Genomic DNA, 19,009 nt, shown 5'->3' with positions numbered 1-19,009 from the left:
AGTTTCCTCTGTGGGTTCTGCCTCTGCAGGTTGACTGGCTTGTGGCTGGCTTTGCCATATCTGTGCCAAGAAACATTCTTACCCACAGAGAAACCTCTCACAGGAAATCAGTACTTAATGTACAGCAGGGTCGGTGAGTGGCTGAAGCAGAAAAGTTAGGGAGCCACAACAGCCGGAACTTTCAGGCAGGAGAATAGATTTCTTAGAGCCTCTGGGCCTGTGGGCCGGAGTGAAACTGAGTGCCAGTGCAGAATGGCCTTTGTGCCCTGGGTTCCATTCCCTGCCTTTACTGTTCCTGACATCAGAACACTGGAACCAGCCTTCTGTTCCTGCCCGCCTACCTTCTGTCCCACTTTAGGTTCTCCACATTTTTCTTCACTTCTTTCCTTTCTCTCTCAAATTATTAATCTCTTTGGTAGTTTTTCTATCATTTCTACTCTCTTTTTCTAACCCCCTTTTCTGTTCTCAGTATATCTGTCTGTCTGTCTGTCTGTCTGTCTGTCTGTCTATCTATCTGTCTGTCTGTCTGTCTGTCTATCTATCTATATCTTATTTTTTCTACTTCCTCTCCTTATAGACTCATCTTTCTTTCCTGTTATTTATATCTTTAATTACAATGACCCTTCTGATTTGCCCAGGACTGAGAAACTTAGGGGTTCTCAGGATGTGGGACTTGAACGATAATACCTGGACAGCCCTGGGCAAACTGGGATGATTTGACTACTACCCCTGGCTTTCCATTCCAGCATTTCCCCCTTCATCCCTTCATCCCTTCTCCCTCCCGCCTCTCCCCTCTCCCTGCATTTATTATTTTGGTGTTTAATCTGTGTATGTTTGCTTCATGATGGAGAGGGAGAGGGGGTTAAAGAAAAGGAGTAAAATGAGACACAGATACATTATGCTGACGTTATGGAAGAAATTGCACAAGAAAACATTGGAGCTTTCCCTGTCCTGTCTACAGTTACTACTTGCTCTAAAAGGTGCACGAATTCAGAAAGCTACAGATGCTTGCTTCTTTCACTTTCTCTGAAGTCAGACCTGCCAAGTGACCCACACAGGAGAGAGCAGGATATCCTCTGAAACATGATTGATGTTCCATCGAGTTGTTTCCTATGGTTTTGTTTTGGTTTTGTTTGGTTATCTTTATGTGCCACTCATTTTAGAGTCATGGAGATTTTCTAACTTTTGAAAGGCAAGACTATTGCTAATTATAAGTCACTAGAGGCCCAGTGCACGAAATATGTGCACTCGGCCTGGCCTGCACGCTCTCGTAATCTGGGACCCCTCGGAAGATGTTGACCTGCCAGCTTAGGCCTGATCCCTGGGCCTAAGCTTGCAGTCAGACATCCCTCTTGCAGTCCGGAACCCCTCATTCCTTACTGCCCGTCTGCAGTGGAGAAGGGAGAGGCTCCTGCCACTGCTGCTGTACTTGCCAACCCTGAGCCCAGCTTCTGGCTGAGCGGTGCTCTCACAGGGGGAGCGTACTAACCACTAGGGGACAGCTCCTGCATTGAGTATCTTCCCCCTGGTGGTCAGTGCTTGTTATAGTGACCGGTTGTTCCGCTGTTCGGTCGATTTGCATATTAGGGTTTTATTATAGAGGATGGTCTTATGTTTTGATTATTTGTGAAATTTTTAAAAAGTTATTTCAGGACTTTTGCCCTTGTGGTTTGGCAAGAGGAATAATAGTAACAAATAGGCTTTGACTCTTTCAGACTATTGTTGCTAGTTCCCTAACTGGAACCCTGTACTGTCCCAATCATGAAAGCAGGCTGTGGAACTGAAATTTTGCTGTTGGATTTTACTTCTGGCTTTCTGCTGATATTAAAATGGACAACAGAACTGCTTGTTCTATCTTAGCCCAGCCTCTGCTAGGATTTATTGTTATTCAGTTAATTGGCAGTTAGCAAAGGTAGAAATTAATCTTTTTAGTTACTTTTGACAACTGAAAACCTAGTGGTTCCTGTGTAAAATGTATTTTAAAATCTTTATGTTTCAAATGTATACAAATAAAACTATGTAGATAATAAGATTAAGGCTTAAGTATGAACAATTAATACATGAACAATTCATAACTAGATTGACTTTATATGTAGCTAGGTAAAAATTAGGATAATAATAATATGTAATGAAATGAAACATGTAGCATTATTGGTGCATTTTATCAATGTTAGAATTGGAAATATATCTTAAAATATGTGTTCCATTAGAAATGTATCCCTGTAGTCATGTCTAGGCAAGCATGTGCTAGTTTTAATACCTAGAAAACAAATAAGTAGGATCCATTAAGAACTGATGATTCTATGATGACTGTTAATTATGGGTTAGCAGCTGAAGAAGTGAGTGTGCGTCCTAGCCAGCATGGTGCTCCAGGCCAAGAAACATGTGTCTCTCCATAGCCAGGAAAGTTCCTTTGTGATATTTGTAATGTGTAAAGCAAAACTGAACTTTTTTTCTTAAATTCAACAGAATTGATTTTATTAGTAGAATATTACTGCTTTGAACCAAAATCCAGCAAAAGTTCTGATGTGTTCACAGTAGCCATTCGTTAGTATAGTTAGTATACTGATTATTGGCAAAAAAAAGGCAAAATGACACATTGGACAAAAGAATGGGAGTCAAAAGAAATTTTTCTTCAAGTCTGTAAATTAAAGCAATTGTGAGGCCTTCAAATGTGTATGAAATGAAATATTGCACACTTTTTTATTTTAATTTGGAAATACTACGAACTTCGAGCACAACTCTAAATTCAGGCCATTGAAATTATTTGGATCCCTTTGGGAAATAATACCTTCTCTCGTCCCAGAGTTGTGTGTGTTTTTTGTTTGTTTTTAAAAGCCACCTGAAGCATGCTATATTGAATGGTTAAATGTTAATGTATAAATAGATGTTTAACTTTTAATGTCATTTATGACATGGTTGATATAGTTATTCTTTTTGACACAATACAGCAAAGTATATGTTACATAGAGTGTACTTAGAAAACCTGGGAAATAATTTTATTGTTTTAAAGTATTGTGACATTTACCACTATCTCCTTTCTTTGGGATTTCTTTTAACACTTCCTTCAAATAACCTATAAATAATTACCTACATAGTTGTAGTGATCACTAGATCATTATCCTTCTTCCCCCAACAGTGTAGAAATCTTAAAATGCTTTTTTCTTTAGAGGGTGGAGAATATTTGGTATCTAGAAATTCTGTGGTTAAAACAAATCTTATCTGAGAACTATTCCATGGAAGTTATATTAAAATTTTTACTTAATACATCACCATACAAAACATTTGTTGAAGTACCAGTAAACATTTATTTAAAAAGTGATCCTATTATTCTTAAATGTTGGGTTATTTATGTAATTGATTTTAACTTTATTTCTTATGTTGTCTTATAGGTGATGTTTTCTTTAAATTAAAAAATGAAGTTCTCTAAACTGATTTATGCAGGAACTAGTGTACAGTGTTTGACGTAGAACTTTAAGTTTTATGAAAATAGCCAGGCCAGCATGGCTCAGTGGTTGAACATCTACCTATGAACCAGAAGGTCACAGTTTGATTCCTGGTCAGTGCACTTACCCGGATTGCAGGTCCAATCCCCAGTGGGGGGCACGCAAGAGGCAGCTGATCCAAGATTCTCATCATTGATATTTCTCTCTCTCCCTCTCCCTTCCTCTCTGAAATAAATAAAAATATTAAAATAAATAAATAAATAGTCATTCTGTTGGTTGGATGAATAACCATGATTTAATAATTACAGATCTTCCCTGGCTGTTCACTTTTAATGTGAAGTTTTATCCTCCTGATCCTTCTCAGTTGACTGAAGATATCACCAGGTATTTCATATTTACATAAAAAAAGAACCTTTCCTTATTTATTTCTGTGCCCTGAGGTAATGGTTATAATTCCATTATTCGAATGAAAACATTTTTTCTTAGTTTGAGTTTTAGAAGTACCTGTGGAAGTGGATGTTCCAAAATAGTTTGAAAGGTTGCCAGTTTGAAAAATTTTATTTACTTTTCTTTAATTTATCTTTATATTTGAGTAATGAAATATTTTTAAAAATATTGCTGGCAACTTTATTTCCTATGTTATACTTTAAAAATCATTGATATTTAATATTTCACATTTCAATAAGATAGTTCTTATTATACAACCCAATTGTTCCTGTGAACTAATCTCATATTACAAAGGTGATATAAGGGTAGAAAATGAAATTATTTTTAAAAGTCAGTTGAACTGTAGTTTTTTGTTGCCCCAAACAAATAATAAGGTACGCTTTCTTATGTAAGAGCCAATAGTATTTCATTTCATCTCCTCTGAGATTGTCTGGAATATACAAATATATGCTTAAATTACAAATACAAGATTCAGTTTAGGAGCAAGACAGCATTTCCTGATTCTGAGAGTGGCTGAGTATTTGAATGGTAACCAAGGAACATTCTTGTGTCTGCCTGTGCCTTCATGTCTTAGCCCTATTCAACTGGGTACCAGTGGTAAGACTTCTTAGCTTTAGTAAGAGTAAGTCGATTAGGTGATTTGTATATATTTTAAAAGGTTATTTACATGGCCAAGGAACACTGTTCTATACAGCAGGTCCTCGGGTTACGTCGGAGATCCGTTCCTACGGCACCACATAAGGCGATTTTCGCCGTATGTCGGAACCCACCTACCTGAACACCTGTCACTCACATGGAGCACATACACAGCAGTAATGAAGTGAAACAGTAAAAAAAATTTAAAAGAAAGATAACAATTCCTGACCTTTACTTGTGGTAAATAAATAATAAAAACATAAAGCACATATGTACATACGTCAAAATGACGGAATTTTTTTTTTTTTTAATAAATAAATGGGAGATGGCGACATAACCACGGAATGACATATGTCGAGTCTGACGTAACCCGAGGACTGCCTGTATATGTGTGTGTGTGTGTACTTTTAGAAAACTACAGGGTCTTATTGGAAGACTCTGCTTTTGATTCTTGTGGGCCAGTGTTGTCAAATATCAAGTTGTGTAGGAATGCTTAAGAGAGTGTGTGATATCCATGTAAAATAAGAATTATGGAGATATCTTTCCAAGATTAGATTAAATAACAAGATTTTTTTCCCTTTAGTACTTATTGCTGAATAAGGATGTACTGGTACTAATTAAGTTGTGATTGAATTAGCTTCAGCTAGTAAATAATAAATAGTAGCTTTTGTAACTGCACAATGAGCTGTGTAGAGTTGAGAGGTTTGCAGGTATAAGCTACAGAGCCTCACTGCAGGAGTGCCTTTAAACAGTGCAAGTAACTGGGGCTTTGTGACCCAACACCTCGGTACATGCACTGCTCCTTGCAGTATTTTGTTTGAGGATAATAATTCTTGGGTGATTGCATCTTATATCATCAGTACTTTCTTTTTCCTTTCAAATTGGGCTTTAACAGTCTCTCTGTGTATAGGGGGAGGAATGATATAGTTTAGTGGGCTAATTAACAGCCGTGGCAGCGCAGCCTGAGACCAGCCACCTTGCCTGTACGTGTAAGCTGGTGGCCTGCTTCTCATGTTTGAAATCTTCACCACAACTTGAGTGAACATTTAGAAGGCGGGTAAGCTTTGGAGGATGGCAAAAACAGTGTTCAGAATAATGTTTAAAGAATGCTCTTTCCTGCAGTGTAAATTTCCCAAGTTGGGAAATTCAGGGAGCTGTTGCAGTTTTTATTGGAAGCTTTTTGTACTTCAAACTTAAGCTTTGAAAACACCAATGAGAAAAGTAGAGATAGTGGAAAAAGTAGAGCTAATACTATAAAAGGGAGCAACAAGATTTTAGTAATAGATGGAATCTTTGTGGATAGGCCTTAAAACTGTCATAAAATGTGGAGAAGTACCACTGTTCTTGATTAGCCTTAGAGAATTGGAGGATAACCTGGATCATTGCGGGAGGGGAGTGAGGGATATCTGTAATAGTGTCAACAATAAAAATGAATTTAAAAATGAAAATAAAAATAAGTACAGTGATACTCATGCTGTTCTGGGAGTCAAGGAAACATAATCCTCCTTAGAAAGAGAGCTTCTGCAATGCATAAAAACACTCAGACTGCAGTGATAGTGAGACAACTTTCATTCTCAGAAAATTATTGAGCACCCACCATGTGGCAGATACTTTGCCAGCTGTGAGACTGTGATGATGATAGAGTCTCTGGCCTGCCTGAAAGATGTGTCCAGTAATCCTGGTTGAATTGAACTGTATGATGGCTGATAGCATGTGCTGGGTCGTGCTCTGTGACTGAACAGCAGTGAGGCCTGGCTGAGAGGCAGTGCAGTGCGCCTGTTTGAATGTGTTGGGGGAGGATGAAAGGAGGTCGGGGCAGGGGCACTGAAAGCCATGCTAGGCAGAAGTGTCCACATGAAGGTGGCTACCTGCCAGTAGGAATGGCGGTCACTAACAAATCTTCAGAAATGAGAGCCATTTAGTTTGGAGTGGTCGTTAGTAACCTTAGCAATTGATTACATTTGAGCAATCAGGCTTTAAAATGTCACCAAAAGGAGTTTGATACGGTGCCCCCCAAAAATCCTCACAGAATATAAATAGTGGTAGAGCTGCATAAAACCCACAGGTCTGTTTCTCCATGTTATTTAGTAAAAAAACAGAATCTTTTATAACTGTTTAGTAAGCTACTTGGTACATGGAATAATCCTATCTAATAAAAGAGAAACATGGTAATTGGCATACGACCACTACCCTTCCCATTGGCTAATCAGCGAGATATGCAAATTAACTGCCAGCCAAGATGGCAGACGGCAGCCAGGCAGCTTGAAACTAACATGAGGCTTGCTTGCTTCAGTGACGGAGGAAACCAACGTTCCCTGCCTGCCTTGCCGGCCTCTGAGCCTGCAGTTTAAAAAACATTGTAACAAATATAGAAGCTAAACAAAACCCCAGAAACCTGCTTTCAGCGAGCTGGGATCTCAGAGCTGGAATTGATACAGAGTTTCAATTATAGAACCTAAACAAACCAGATACGTGCTTTTAGCAGTGGATGCCTAAGAGCTGGAGCCTCAGAGCTAAAGCTGGCCCAGAATAAAAAAAGAAAAAAGAAAAAAAGGAGCAGTTGGGAGCTTCAGTCCCAGCCTGAAAACAGCCCTCAGCCCTCACCCAGACTAGCCAGGCACCCCAGTTGGGACCCCCACCCTGAAGGGTGTGTGACCAGCTGCAAACAGCCATCATCCCCTCACCCAGGCTGGCCAGGCACCCCGGTGGGGACCCCCACCCTGATCCAGGACACCCTTCAGGGCACACCAGCCGGCCCCCACCCGTGCACCAGGCCTCTACCCTATATAGTAAAAGGGTAATATGCCTCCCAGCACCAGGACCAGCAGAGCCGCGAGGCCTCCCGGCACCGGGATCAGCGTGACAGGGGGCAGCGCCCAAACCCCCTGATCGCCCTGCAGCTCTGTGTGTGACAGGGGGCGGGGCCACAACCTCCCTATCAGCCCTGCTCTGTTCCTGATAGGGGGGAGCTCCCCAACCCCCTGATCGCCCTGCGGCTCTGTGTGTGACAGGGTGTGGCGCCCCAACCCCCCCACCCCACAGGCCCTGCTCTGTGTGTGACAGGGTAGAGCCATAACCTCACCATCGGCCCTGCCCTGAGTGTGAGAGTGGCGGTGCCCCAACCCCCTGATCGGCCCTGCTCTGTGGGTTATAGAGGACGGCGCCCCCAACCCCCCCCCCCCCACGGGCCCTGCTCTGTGTGTGATGGGCTAGAGCCATAACCTCCCCATCGGCCCTGCCCTGAGTGTGACAGTGGCGGCGCCCCAACCCTCTGATCAGCCCTGCTCTGTAGGTAATAGAGGGCGGCGCCCCAACCCCCTGATCCGCCGTACTCTGTGTGTGACAGGGGGCGGTGCCCCAACTCCCCTATCGGCCCTACTTTGTGCGTGACAGGGGGGAGCTCCCCAACCCCCTGATTGGCCCTGCTCTGTGCGTGACAGGGGGTGGCGCCGCAACCTCCCCATCGACACTGACTTGAGTGTGACGGGGCGGTGCCCCAAACCCCCAATCGGCCCTACCCTGAGTGTGACTGAGGGTGGCATCGCAACCTCCCGATCCGCCCTGCTCTGTGCATGACAGGGGGCAGTGCCCCAACTCCCCAATCAGCCCTGCTCTGAGCCTGACCAGGGGCTGCACCTAGGGATTAGGCCTGCCCTCTGCCACCCGGGAGCAGGCCTAAGCCAGCAGGTTGTTATCTCCCGAGGGGTCCCAGACTGCCAGAGGGCACAGGCCGGGCTGAGGGACCCTCCTCCCCCGCGAGTGCACAAATTTTTGTGCACCGGGCCTCTAGTAATTATTATAACTAATAATACCATTATTGTGACTATGACTAACAAATATTGATTCCCAGGATACCATGCAATGTGTTTATATTATGTAATTTTTCACCCTCACTTTCAGAGGGAGGTAGACTTTTTCCCATTTTACAGGTGGTGAATTAACCTTAGGTGAGTAAATTATCTTGCTCAAAGAGTTAGCTTTGCTTCACTATGAAGCCCATCCTTTTTCTACTGCAGACTGAACTAGCTACCTCTTTAGATGGGGTAAGTGGGCAAGTTAGTGCTTCAAAGTAGACACTAACTTATAATTGTTGTTAAAAGTGTCTCAGAAAAATAAGAAACTAGTATGAAAAGGGTAGAGAGGGAAAAGGGCAGGATAACTTTAACTTTTCTGCTAATGTTTAAGAGCTACCGCTATTTTTTGGGGGGGGGGGTGAAAGGCGGGGGACAAAATTATTATTTTTCCTGTTTTTTCTTTTTATTGTTTAAAGTATTACAAACAGTAATACATATGTCTCTTTTTTTACCCCATTGCCCTCCCCCTGGCCTCTCCTACCCCCCGCTACCGCTATTTTTAAATTTTTATTAATTTTTACAACTTTTGAGGTCATGCTAATTTTGATTAGTTTTAAATCCAAGGGGACAGTGATTGGAATTTTTACCTTCGGCCATAAAACTCTTTGTTGTAATAATCACAGTCATAATACACTACTACTGGAATAGAAGTTCAGAGTTTGCATTCTATTGCTTAGCTCTCTAGACTGTTTCTGTATTATAAGCCACAAGGTTGGGAGTCCAAGGAGCAAGGTGGGCTTTGTATTAGAGAAGTTTTTTTTTTACTAGGGATATGAAGAGTGCCTATATTATATATTTATTTTCAAACAGATTATTAGAACTCAAGGATTGTGAGTGCTGCATTCTTAACTACTTGTTCTCTTCAATCCTTTTCTCCCCTTGCTCCTCAGATACTTCCTGTGCCTTCAGCTCCGACAGGACATTGCCTCTGGCCGCCTGCCCTGTTCTTTTGTGACTCATGCCCTCCTGGGATCTTACACACTACAGGCTGAACTTGGAGACTATGACCCAGAAGAACATGCCAGTCATGACCTCAGTGACTTCCAGTTTGCCCCCTCCCAGACAAAGGAGCTGGAAGAGAAGGTGGTAGAGCTGCATAAAACCCACAGGTCTGTTGACTTTCTGGCTGGAGAGAGAATGGCCATGATAGATTTAAATAGCTTCTTTTATAAAACTTGCTAGACATTAGAGCACAGTTGGTGGGATATCTAGTGTTTCCTTTTGGAACTTCACTTAGTACTAATCAAGACACTCTGCAGTCCTTGAGATAATCTTTCAGGGTCTTTATGACTATAATATGAGGAACTATGCTCAGGAGGCTAAATGTTTTCATATATTGGAAAAGTTCCCTTTTCTTATGACATCTTTCTATCCCATTTCTATCCCTTGATATACACCCGTATACTTGAAACAAGTATACCCACATACTTGTTTGGCATTTACTGTATGTTCCTTCTGCCCTTTAATTGTTTTTATTACAATCTTTAATAAGAAAGCAAGGGAGACAGTTAGTCATCTGGATTTGAATTAGAAATGTGAGTGGGATGTAGGAGAAATGACTGAAATATGCAAGTGGTTTCTCTATCCACAAAAGATGACTGTTGGTTTAGCTAAGGATTACTTAATCACTTACATACCATGTTACAGGTTAAGAACTTTTATATCTGTGTGAAAACAAAATGCTTCTTTTAGCATAAGTTTTAAAAACTCAAGCTACAAAATTATAGTTTGTCCCACATTGCAAAATTGAAATTTTTAAAAATTTTGAAGATAATGATTTGAAAGAAACTTTTAGAGATTAGAAGCTTTTAGACAAACCACATTTATTGACTTTTTTATTATTATTATTATTTTTTTAAAGCAGTCTTCTCTGACCATATGGTATGAAACTAGAAATCAATCATAGGAAAAAAACCCTGAAAAGCACACAAAGACATGGAGGCTAAATAACAGGTTACTAAACAGTGAATGGGTTAACAATGAGATCAATGAAGAAATCATAAGATATCTTGAAACAAATGAAAATGAGATCACAACAACCCATAAATCTATGGGATGCAGTAAACGCAGTGCTGAGAAGGAAATTCATAGCATTGCAGGCCTATCTCAAGAAACAAGAAAAACTCCAACAATCTAACTTTATACTTAAAGGAACTTGAAAAAGCACAATAACAAAAACTCAGTGAGTAGAAAGAAGGAAATAATAAAAAATCAGAGCAGAAATAAATGAAATAGAATCTAAAAAATAATATAAAAGATCAATGAAACCTAGATCGGGTTCTTTGAAAAGATAAGCAAGGCTAACAAATCTTTAACCAGACTCATCAAGAAAAAATGAGGACCCAATCAGAAATGAAAGAGGAGAAGTAACAGTTGACACCAAAGAAGTACAAAGGATTATAAGAAAATATTACGAACAAATATATGCCAACAAATTGGACAATTTGGATGAAATGGGTAAATTTCTAGAAACATACAATCTTCCAAAACTAAATCAGGAAGAATCAGAGAGTCTGAATAGACGGATTACAGCTAGTGAACTTGAAGCAATAATTAAAAAACCCCTCCAGCAAACAGAAGTCCTGGACCGGATGGCTTTACAGGTGAATTTTACCAAACATTCAAAGAAGAACTAACACCTGTTCTTCTCAAAGTATTTGAAAAAATTCAAGAGGAGGGAAGACTCCCAAGCTCATTTTATAATTAGCTTTATCCTAATTCTTAAGCCATATAAAGACACAACAAAGAAAGAAAATTATAGCCCAATAATATAGCCTAATGAACATAGGTACAAAAGTCCTCAACAAAATATTAGCAAACTGAATTCAGCAATATATTAAAAAGATCATACACCACGATCAAGTGGGATTTATTCTGAGGGTGCAAGGTTGGTATACTATCCACAAATCAATTAACATGATACACCACATAAGCAAAATGAAGGGTGAAAACCATATTATCATATCAACAGATGCAGAGAAAGCATTAGATAAACCCAGCATCCATTTATGATAAAAACCCGGCAAAGTGGGAATAGAGGGCACATACCTCAATGTAATAAAAGCCATATACAACAAACCAACCCATAGCCAACATCAAAATAACTAGGTAGAAGAGTTGCCTTTAAGATTGGGAACAAGGCAGGATGTCTGCTTTCACCAGTCTTATTCAACATAGTACTGGCAGTCCTAGCCACAGCAATCAGACAAGAAGAAATAAAAGGCATCCAAATTGGAATGGAAGATATAAAACTGTCATTATTTGCAGATGACATGAAACTATATACTATAGAGAACCCTATAGGTTCCACCAAAAAACTACCTGAACTGATAAATGAATTAAGTAACGTAGCAGAATACAAAATAAATATTCAGACGTTCTTTTCATTTTTATAAACAATAATGAACTATCTGGGAAACTTAAGAAAACAATCCCATTCGCAGTTGCTTCAAAAAATTTAAAATACCTAGAAGTAAATTTAACCAAGGTTGTAAAAGCCTTATACTCGGAAAATTATAAGACACTAAAGAAAGAAATTGAAGAGGATACAAATAAGTGGAAGCATATACCATGTTCATGAATAGGAAGATGATATAGAATTGTACACCTGAAACCTATGTAATTTTATTAACCAACTAGAGGCCCAGTGCACAAAATGTGTGCACAAGTAGGGTCCCTAGGCCTGGCTGGCGGTCAGGGCTAATTGGGGGCCTTCCTTCCCCCAGCTGCTGGCTGCTGGCAGGGGCCTTCCTTCCCTGGGGACTCCCATTGGGTTGAAACAGGAGGGCTCGTTCCGTGCCGCCCCCTGGCGATCAGCACATGTCATAGTGAGCAGTCAAACTCCTGGTTGGTCAAACTCCCGAGGGGACAGTTTGCATATTAGCCTTTTATTATATAAGGATGTCACCCCAATAAACTCAATAAATACATAAAAACTAAATGCAATATTTGGCTTTAAATATTTTTATTTAATATCAAAATGCTTTTAATTTTTTTATTTTTATACATGTAAATAAACATGTATTGTAATTTGAATTTGAAATATCAGGTGCTAAAATGCCATGGGCAATATGAAGTTTAATGGGACATGTTCCTGCTTTCTAGGAGCTTAAAATTTGTTCAGTTGGGAATGTAGATTGGAAGGGAAAAATTTCAATGTGGATAAAATGTGATATATACCATCTGCTGTAGGTGTAAAACCAAATACAAATATTTCTGATCTTTGTTATGATCAAGTCTAGTGAAATAAAATTAAGGAGTAAGAATTTGATTGTTTCAGAAAAATGAAATCACTTTTTTCTTTCATTTTATTTTATTTTTTGTTAATTATGTTGTATCCATTATTGCTGGGGTGTTTTTCCCCAGTAGGAAAAATTGAAAGCAACTTTCTAAGATAAAAAGGGTAAGGGTAGAAGTGCATATCCTTGTAATAAACAGGTTTATATTAGAGGATCCTAAGATAAAAATGCTAGAGATTGAGAGTTCAGCTGTTTTACCTGTTTTCTACTTTTCTGCAGATTTATCTGTGTTACTCCTTGCACCCCAACTCTCCAAGCTCATCCACCTCTTCCCCTATTTTGGCCACATTTTCTTTGCATTCACCAATAAGATAATATTGTTTCTTTTGATTCTTAGGGGCTTATCTCCAGCACAAGCTGATTCCCAGTTCTTAGAAAATGCAAAGAGGCTTTCCATGTATGGTGTTGACCTACATCATGCCAAGGTACTGTAATGTCATGGGGAGGTGGCCTCTTTCCAGGCTGTTGACTGAAGTTTTGAGAGGGCTCTAGTGTCAGAATAGCCTGGTTCACCTTTTGCAAAAGGCTACTCACCCTCACCCCAGGGCCTCTGTAATATTTCTTTGGAGACTAATTGTAGTGTTTATGGTTGTGGGAGCATCCATTTATTCTCCCCCCTACTTCTTTCTTCTTTTTACAATATTTTTTATACCCTTTCATATTTACTTATCCCAAGACTCATCAGCCTTCTTGATCCATCATCTTGGTTTACTCTGCATCCCAGCTTTTGTCTTATCAGAAGTAACAAAAGTGCCCTCTATCCCAGCTCCCTCTCCTGCCTCTGTCTTGGGATCAGAGAGCAGATCTTAGCTACCATGAAAGGGAAAAAGCATGATGGGTATTGACCACTGTCTAAAAACTCCCTGGTTATGAAGGAGCCCTTGAATTGGGCTTCTCCCTCTTGTAAGATAAAGTATGCTGGCCCAGGCTCCAGGTGACATAGCGCCTTCAGTCTAATTTGAGAGGTGGGAGGAAGAGTAGGTGATAGGAGAAGGTGGGATTGGGTTGTGTTGTGAGGATGCCAGTAATAAATGTCACCTATTTGATGATCCTTGTTTGGATGATCATTTAATGGGGAGAGCCTAGGAGAACAAGAGGTAAGGTGAAAGGTGGATTTGGAAATATATTCAGAGTCAACTCAACATGCTGAGGGAAGCTGTGGTAGCCTGCTTTTAAAAAGACCCTGCCAATCCCTAAATGTAGCATAGGAAGCCCAGATGAAAGGATTTGTGAGATCTCCAGGAAAGCCCCCCACCCGAAGATATCTTCCCTTCCTAGTCCTCAGATTAATACTTCTTGCTTTTGTGTTAATAGTCCTTCATATTTGAAAGTTTCTTTTTTCCTCAGTGACTTCTTTATTCTTTAAATATTTTTCCTTATTATAAAAGTAATACATGTTCATCATAGAAAATAAGAGGCGAACAGAAGGGGAAAAAAATCACTGAAATCTCTTTATGCGAAACAATCACTGTTAACATTTTGATACATTTTCTTGTTTTAAAAAAACCTTTGTTGCCCTGGCGGGTAGCTCAGTTGTTTAGAGCATCGTCCCGATAGGGTGCAGATTTGATCCCTAGTCAGGGCACATACAAGCATCAGCTGATGAATGCACAAATAAATGGAACAACAAATCTTCCCCTGTCTCTCTAAAATCAATAAATAAACATTTAAAAAAACCTTAGCGCAATTGAACTCACGGATTTAAAAATGAGATTATGCAAAGTAACATTCATTCATTCTGTTAATCATCTGATGGACTCAGATAATATTTGATAAACAAGATGTTTGTAGTCATTTAAAAGGATATATAGCAATTTAAAAGAACCTTTCATGTAGTTTTTGTGCCTTTAACTTTTTCATTGTCTTGAGATTGCATTTAAAACATCTTTTAATTAATATTTTATTATCAGAAGAGTTTTTACTTGCTCTCTCATGTTAGGACAAGTTGGAGGGTGTTGAATAAAAGGTATCTTGACAAAGGTACAGGGAAACCACATGAGTAGCCATACTTCTGAAGTAGTAGAGCACCAGCCCTCTCTGGATCTGAAGAGTGATTGTCAGGACTCAGGAGAGATTTGTGTGGAAAGGCCATCTAGAGAGGAGCTGTCATTGTCAAGGACACAGCCAGCCAGATGGCAGCCATACAGGGAGGGAATCTTCAAAACCCTGACCGCCCCCTCCCTTCCTCCTCTCTCTGATCTTCTTGACGAACTTTCCGTAGACTGAACCATTCGGAAGTCAGTGGGCATGGGATCCTGTTGATACCCATGTGGGGCAGCTTCCAGAGGCAGTGAGCACAGCAGAGGAGATGGTCCCTTTTTCTTTATTTCTCTGACTTTGAGGTTGAATGTCAGAAGTCAAATACAATGTTTTTCCCTTTCTTATCTTTTATTTGTAATTTCTCATCGTACAAATACTGATAATTCTAAAACAATGTGTGGAACAACCGAAAATCAATTCATTTACTTGGGTCCAGATTTTGTTTATTATTAAGTCAGATAAAATAGCTTCAGTGTCCTGCCTAAAGATTGCTTCAGACGAGAGATGGCTTTGTTCAATGTTTCAAATGAGGGCTGCCTCCTTACTTGTGGTGAGAACATGCTGTCTCGGGCAATCTTCCAGCCTGCTTCCTGCGGTCATGGCCAGTGACGTTTTTGGCAAACGCACCATTTGTGACTGGTGCCAAGTTGCTTGGACACCTGTGCCTGACTCACCCGCTTTTTACTCTGTTCCTAGAGAGAATTTTGGCTGCCAGGACACTGGTGAATAAAGAACCTTATAGATTAGATATTTAAACCTCCTCAGGTGATCTAATGTAACTATTTGTATATATGAATTATTCACATATCAGCAACTAAAGCAATTGGCATCAGTTACCTAGTACTGTCCTTTTATTTTTTTAAAAAAACTAATATAAATTGTGTTACATTGTTCTCAATCACAAGACAGTCAAAATGTTGTATTGAATTGAGACCTAGACTAAATGTAGTGTTTGTTTCAGCATGCTTTTTGAGAATTTAGAAAATGTGAATATCTTTAAGTAATATTCTTCAGTGTTAAATATTTGAATGAGATTTAGTTTTTCCCTTAAAGATAAACAATAATTTGTACATTTTGAGTATTGTGCATATTAGATTTTCAACACTACTAGAAACATTAGGAGCCAATTTTTTACTTTTGTCTGTAAACTTTTTTGATAGTTTAAAATCTTTAAGGCTTGTGATTATTCAAGATTGTCATCTATTCTAAATTAAAACACTGGGGAAAGAAAACAATATTAATAATTGAAGAATAGCCTGCAGTCCTTTAAAATATGCCAGCCAAAGGAATATGCTATGACAAGAACTGGATGTCAGCATTCGGAGTTACTGAATAACTACTTGAAAGAATTCAAACATTTTAACACTATCAGTCTAGAAGAGAAATTTCCTGGAAGGGATTGTTGTTTTACAGAATATAGGTGTAACTTTAATAGCTATTAGCTAGAATAATCCATCTGAGATAAGTTTTACTAAAGTAAAAGGCCCAATGTACTTTAAGCCAACATACTATCTATCCCAGCCGTGGGCAAACTTCGGCCCGCGGGCCAGATCCAGCCTGTTTGAAATGAATAAAACTAAAAAAAAAAAACACCGTACCCTTTTATGTAATGATGTTTACTTTGATTTTATATTAGTTCACACAAACACTCCATCCATGCTTTTGTTCCGGCCCTTCGGTCCAGTTTAAGAACCCATTGTGGCCCTCGGGTCAAAAAGTTTGCCCACCCCTGGTCCCCAAGGGGGGGGCGTTGCCTCTTGGCAAACACTTTTTAGCTCTCCTATCTTCAGGATACCTAAATCGTGTTGTTTCCTTCCCTCCTCGTGAGCTCATAGGCCTGAGCTCAGGAACATGAATAATGCCTTTTGAAGAATATTGTGTCCTGTAGTTACGTTGTGTACTTCTTTGGCAAATCAAACCTAATCCCTGAAGATGATTAGATTTAAGATGTGTTGTGTGCCCTACCGTTTCTATTAACCTGTGTGCTGTCACTGAAATTTAAATACCAACTTGTTAAATTGGTATTCCTAGTCATGGTTTGAGGAGCTAATGAGCTTCCTGATCTGTATAATTTTCACAACTCTAACCGTGGTCAAATGCTTATGCTTGGCAGGACTCAGAAGGCGTGGACATCAAGCTGGGTGTGTGTGCTAATGGGCTTCTCATTTACAAGGACAGACTGAGAATCAATCGTTTTGCTTGGCCGAAAATCTTGAAAATTTCCTATAAGCGCAGTAACTTCTACATTAAAGTTAGGCCTGCAGAGGTAAGCATGTCATGTAGTCCTTGGCATATCTGATTAGGCTTTGTTTTTTTAGGTGTTCTCCATGGCCATGAGTTAACTGAATTTTTTTCCACTGAATTTAAGAAAACGAACTATTCTTTATTTCTCTGTGGTGAAAAAAAGGTCAGGTTCTTGGTGATAAACCTGCATATATATTCCTGTTGCTAAAACACAAGCAACAGCCACAGATTCACAGAACAGGGAACATAGTAAGTGCCTGCCACATTGTGGGGGCTCATTTTTTGTTGTTGAATCAGCTAAGTGGAGATCAATAGGAAGGTGGTAAAATTAGTTTTAGTGGACATTGACATTGTTTATGTCAATAGTTATGTACCTGCTTTTCATAGAAACTAGTATTGCAGTCTATGAAATACTTATTTTGTATAAATTAGATGTACTCATAGTTTTTCAAGAAGAATCACTTTTTAGAGAAAATGTGAATTCATGTTTTTTAGTAGCTTCTAATGAACTCTTAAATAAATATGCCAATTTGTTTATTCTAGCTGGAACAGTTTGAGAGTACCATTGGATTCAAACTGCCGAACCATCGGGCTGCGAAAAGGCTATGGAAAGTGTGTGTGGAACATCACACTTTTTACAGGTAATTGAAAGAAAACAGCTTAAAATTAATTGAAATAGCTCATGGTACCTTTTACTTACTAGGAGGTGGTAGTGGAGAGTGTGGCAGATGCCGCAACACCCTCCATTATGGCTCTTTGCTCTTATCAGTGTCAAATCTCCTTTGTCTGCAAAGTCCACTCTTGTGTCTATTTCTGTTGCCTTGGCCATGCCTTGTCGTCACTCATCGCTCTGAACTGTCTGCCTTCATTTTTGCTGGCATGCCATAGACTCCAATTTAAAAGCAGACCAATTTGCTCCTGCAGACTTTTAGGATAATGATTAATTAAAAGCATTTTTATATCTTTAAATCTTATATAACTTTGCTCACAAACATGTATCTAACACAGAAAGGGAAAATCATAATTTGTCTGCGGAATGCTTTGAATCTGATCAGTGGATTTTGTTCTGTTTTAGTTTATCACAAAAGATTGAAATAATTTCTTTAGGAAATTAAAAAATGGCTTTCAGATTGAAGCCATAAACAGATCTTTGTGTTGATTGACAGCCACTCAGCTAGACTAATATTAGTTTAACTAGAACATAATAAAGCTGCTGTCCTTGCCTACGCATTTAATATAGCCCATCACCATTCTTAGTGCTGCACAGGTGGGTGCTGGGAGCCGGTCCATCCTTGCTGTTTCAAAGGACCTGGCATATATGGGATACTGTTCTTAAAATGTTTGCTCACCTTCTTGGCACTATGTGTTTTAACCAAGGTCTCCTCTCTGAGAAAGGTTGTTTCCCCAGGTAGGGATTTTCCCCTGAAGTTAGGGAGGGAATAAAACCCCTCAACTAAGTGCCAGGCGGGTAATTAATCACTTTAACTATGAACAATCATGCTTAAGCTACATAATCTTTACTCCCTGGAATGGAGATAAGAAATGCCCTAACCTTTGTAATAGAGATTGATAGGATTGAATCAACTGGTATAAATACAGATGTAACAAGACAGCAAGTGAGACAGAACTTAGAACACAGAACCTACTCAGAACCTAGAGACAGAAGAACTTCGCTGGAGAGAACATGGCAAAAGATCCTGCACTGAACCTGACTACAGAAATTGACAAGAGAACCTGACTAGAACCTGGTGACTGAACCTGGCTGGAGAACCTGGACAGAACCTGACTGGAGAACCTAGCGAGAGAACATGGCTACTGAACCTGCCTGGAGAACCTAGCAAGAGAACATGGACACAGAACTTGGCTGGAGCTCCTAACCAGAACTTCACTGGAGAACCTGGAGAACCTGGTGAACTTCACTGGAGATCCTGACAAGAGAACCCGGCTATGATGATCACCTGAACGCTGCCTGTGTCATTCCTTCTTCGCCAACTCCGTCCACACCTACGGGGAACCCCTGGACCTGCTGGGGTTGGACCTAGCG

The 19,009-nt window shown here is 39.8% G+C and overlaps 1 protein-coding gene across 29 annotated transcripts in view; it reads left to right on the top strand.

Annotated features, from left to right (window-relative positions):
* The window catches only part of EPB41L2 (erythrocyte membrane protein band 4.1 like 2), a 190,593-nt gene that overhangs the window by 122,895 nt on the left and 48,689 nt on the right, over window positions 1–19,009 (top strand). For all 29 annotated transcript variants that reach the window (XM_036316233.1, XM_036316247.1, XM_036316245.1 and 26 more), the window contains 5 exons: window positions 3,755–3,830; window positions 9,274–9,492; window positions 13,019–13,106; window positions 16,835–16,987; window positions 17,509–17,606. In XM_036316233.1, coding sequence (XP_036172126.1) covers window positions 3,755–3,830; window positions 9,274–9,492; window positions 13,019–13,106; window positions 16,835–16,987; window positions 17,509–17,606 — 634 coding nt within the window. The remainder of the gene's footprint in view (window positions 1–3,754; window positions 3,831–9,273; window positions 9,493–13,018; window positions 13,107–16,834; window positions 16,988–17,508; window positions 17,607–19,009) is intronic.

Source organism: Myotis myotis, unplaced genomic scaffold (assembly GCF_014108235.1).
Source record: "Myotis myotis isolate mMyoMyo1 unplaced genomic scaffold, mMyoMyo1.p scaffold_m19_p_7, whole genome shotgun sequence".
Taxonomy (NCBI): Eukaryota; Metazoa; Chordata; class Mammalia; order Chiroptera; family Vespertilionidae; genus Myotis; species Myotis myotis.
The sequence above is the reverse complement of the archived record's forward strand: the minus strand, read 5'-3'. Positions and strand labels throughout refer to the sequence as shown.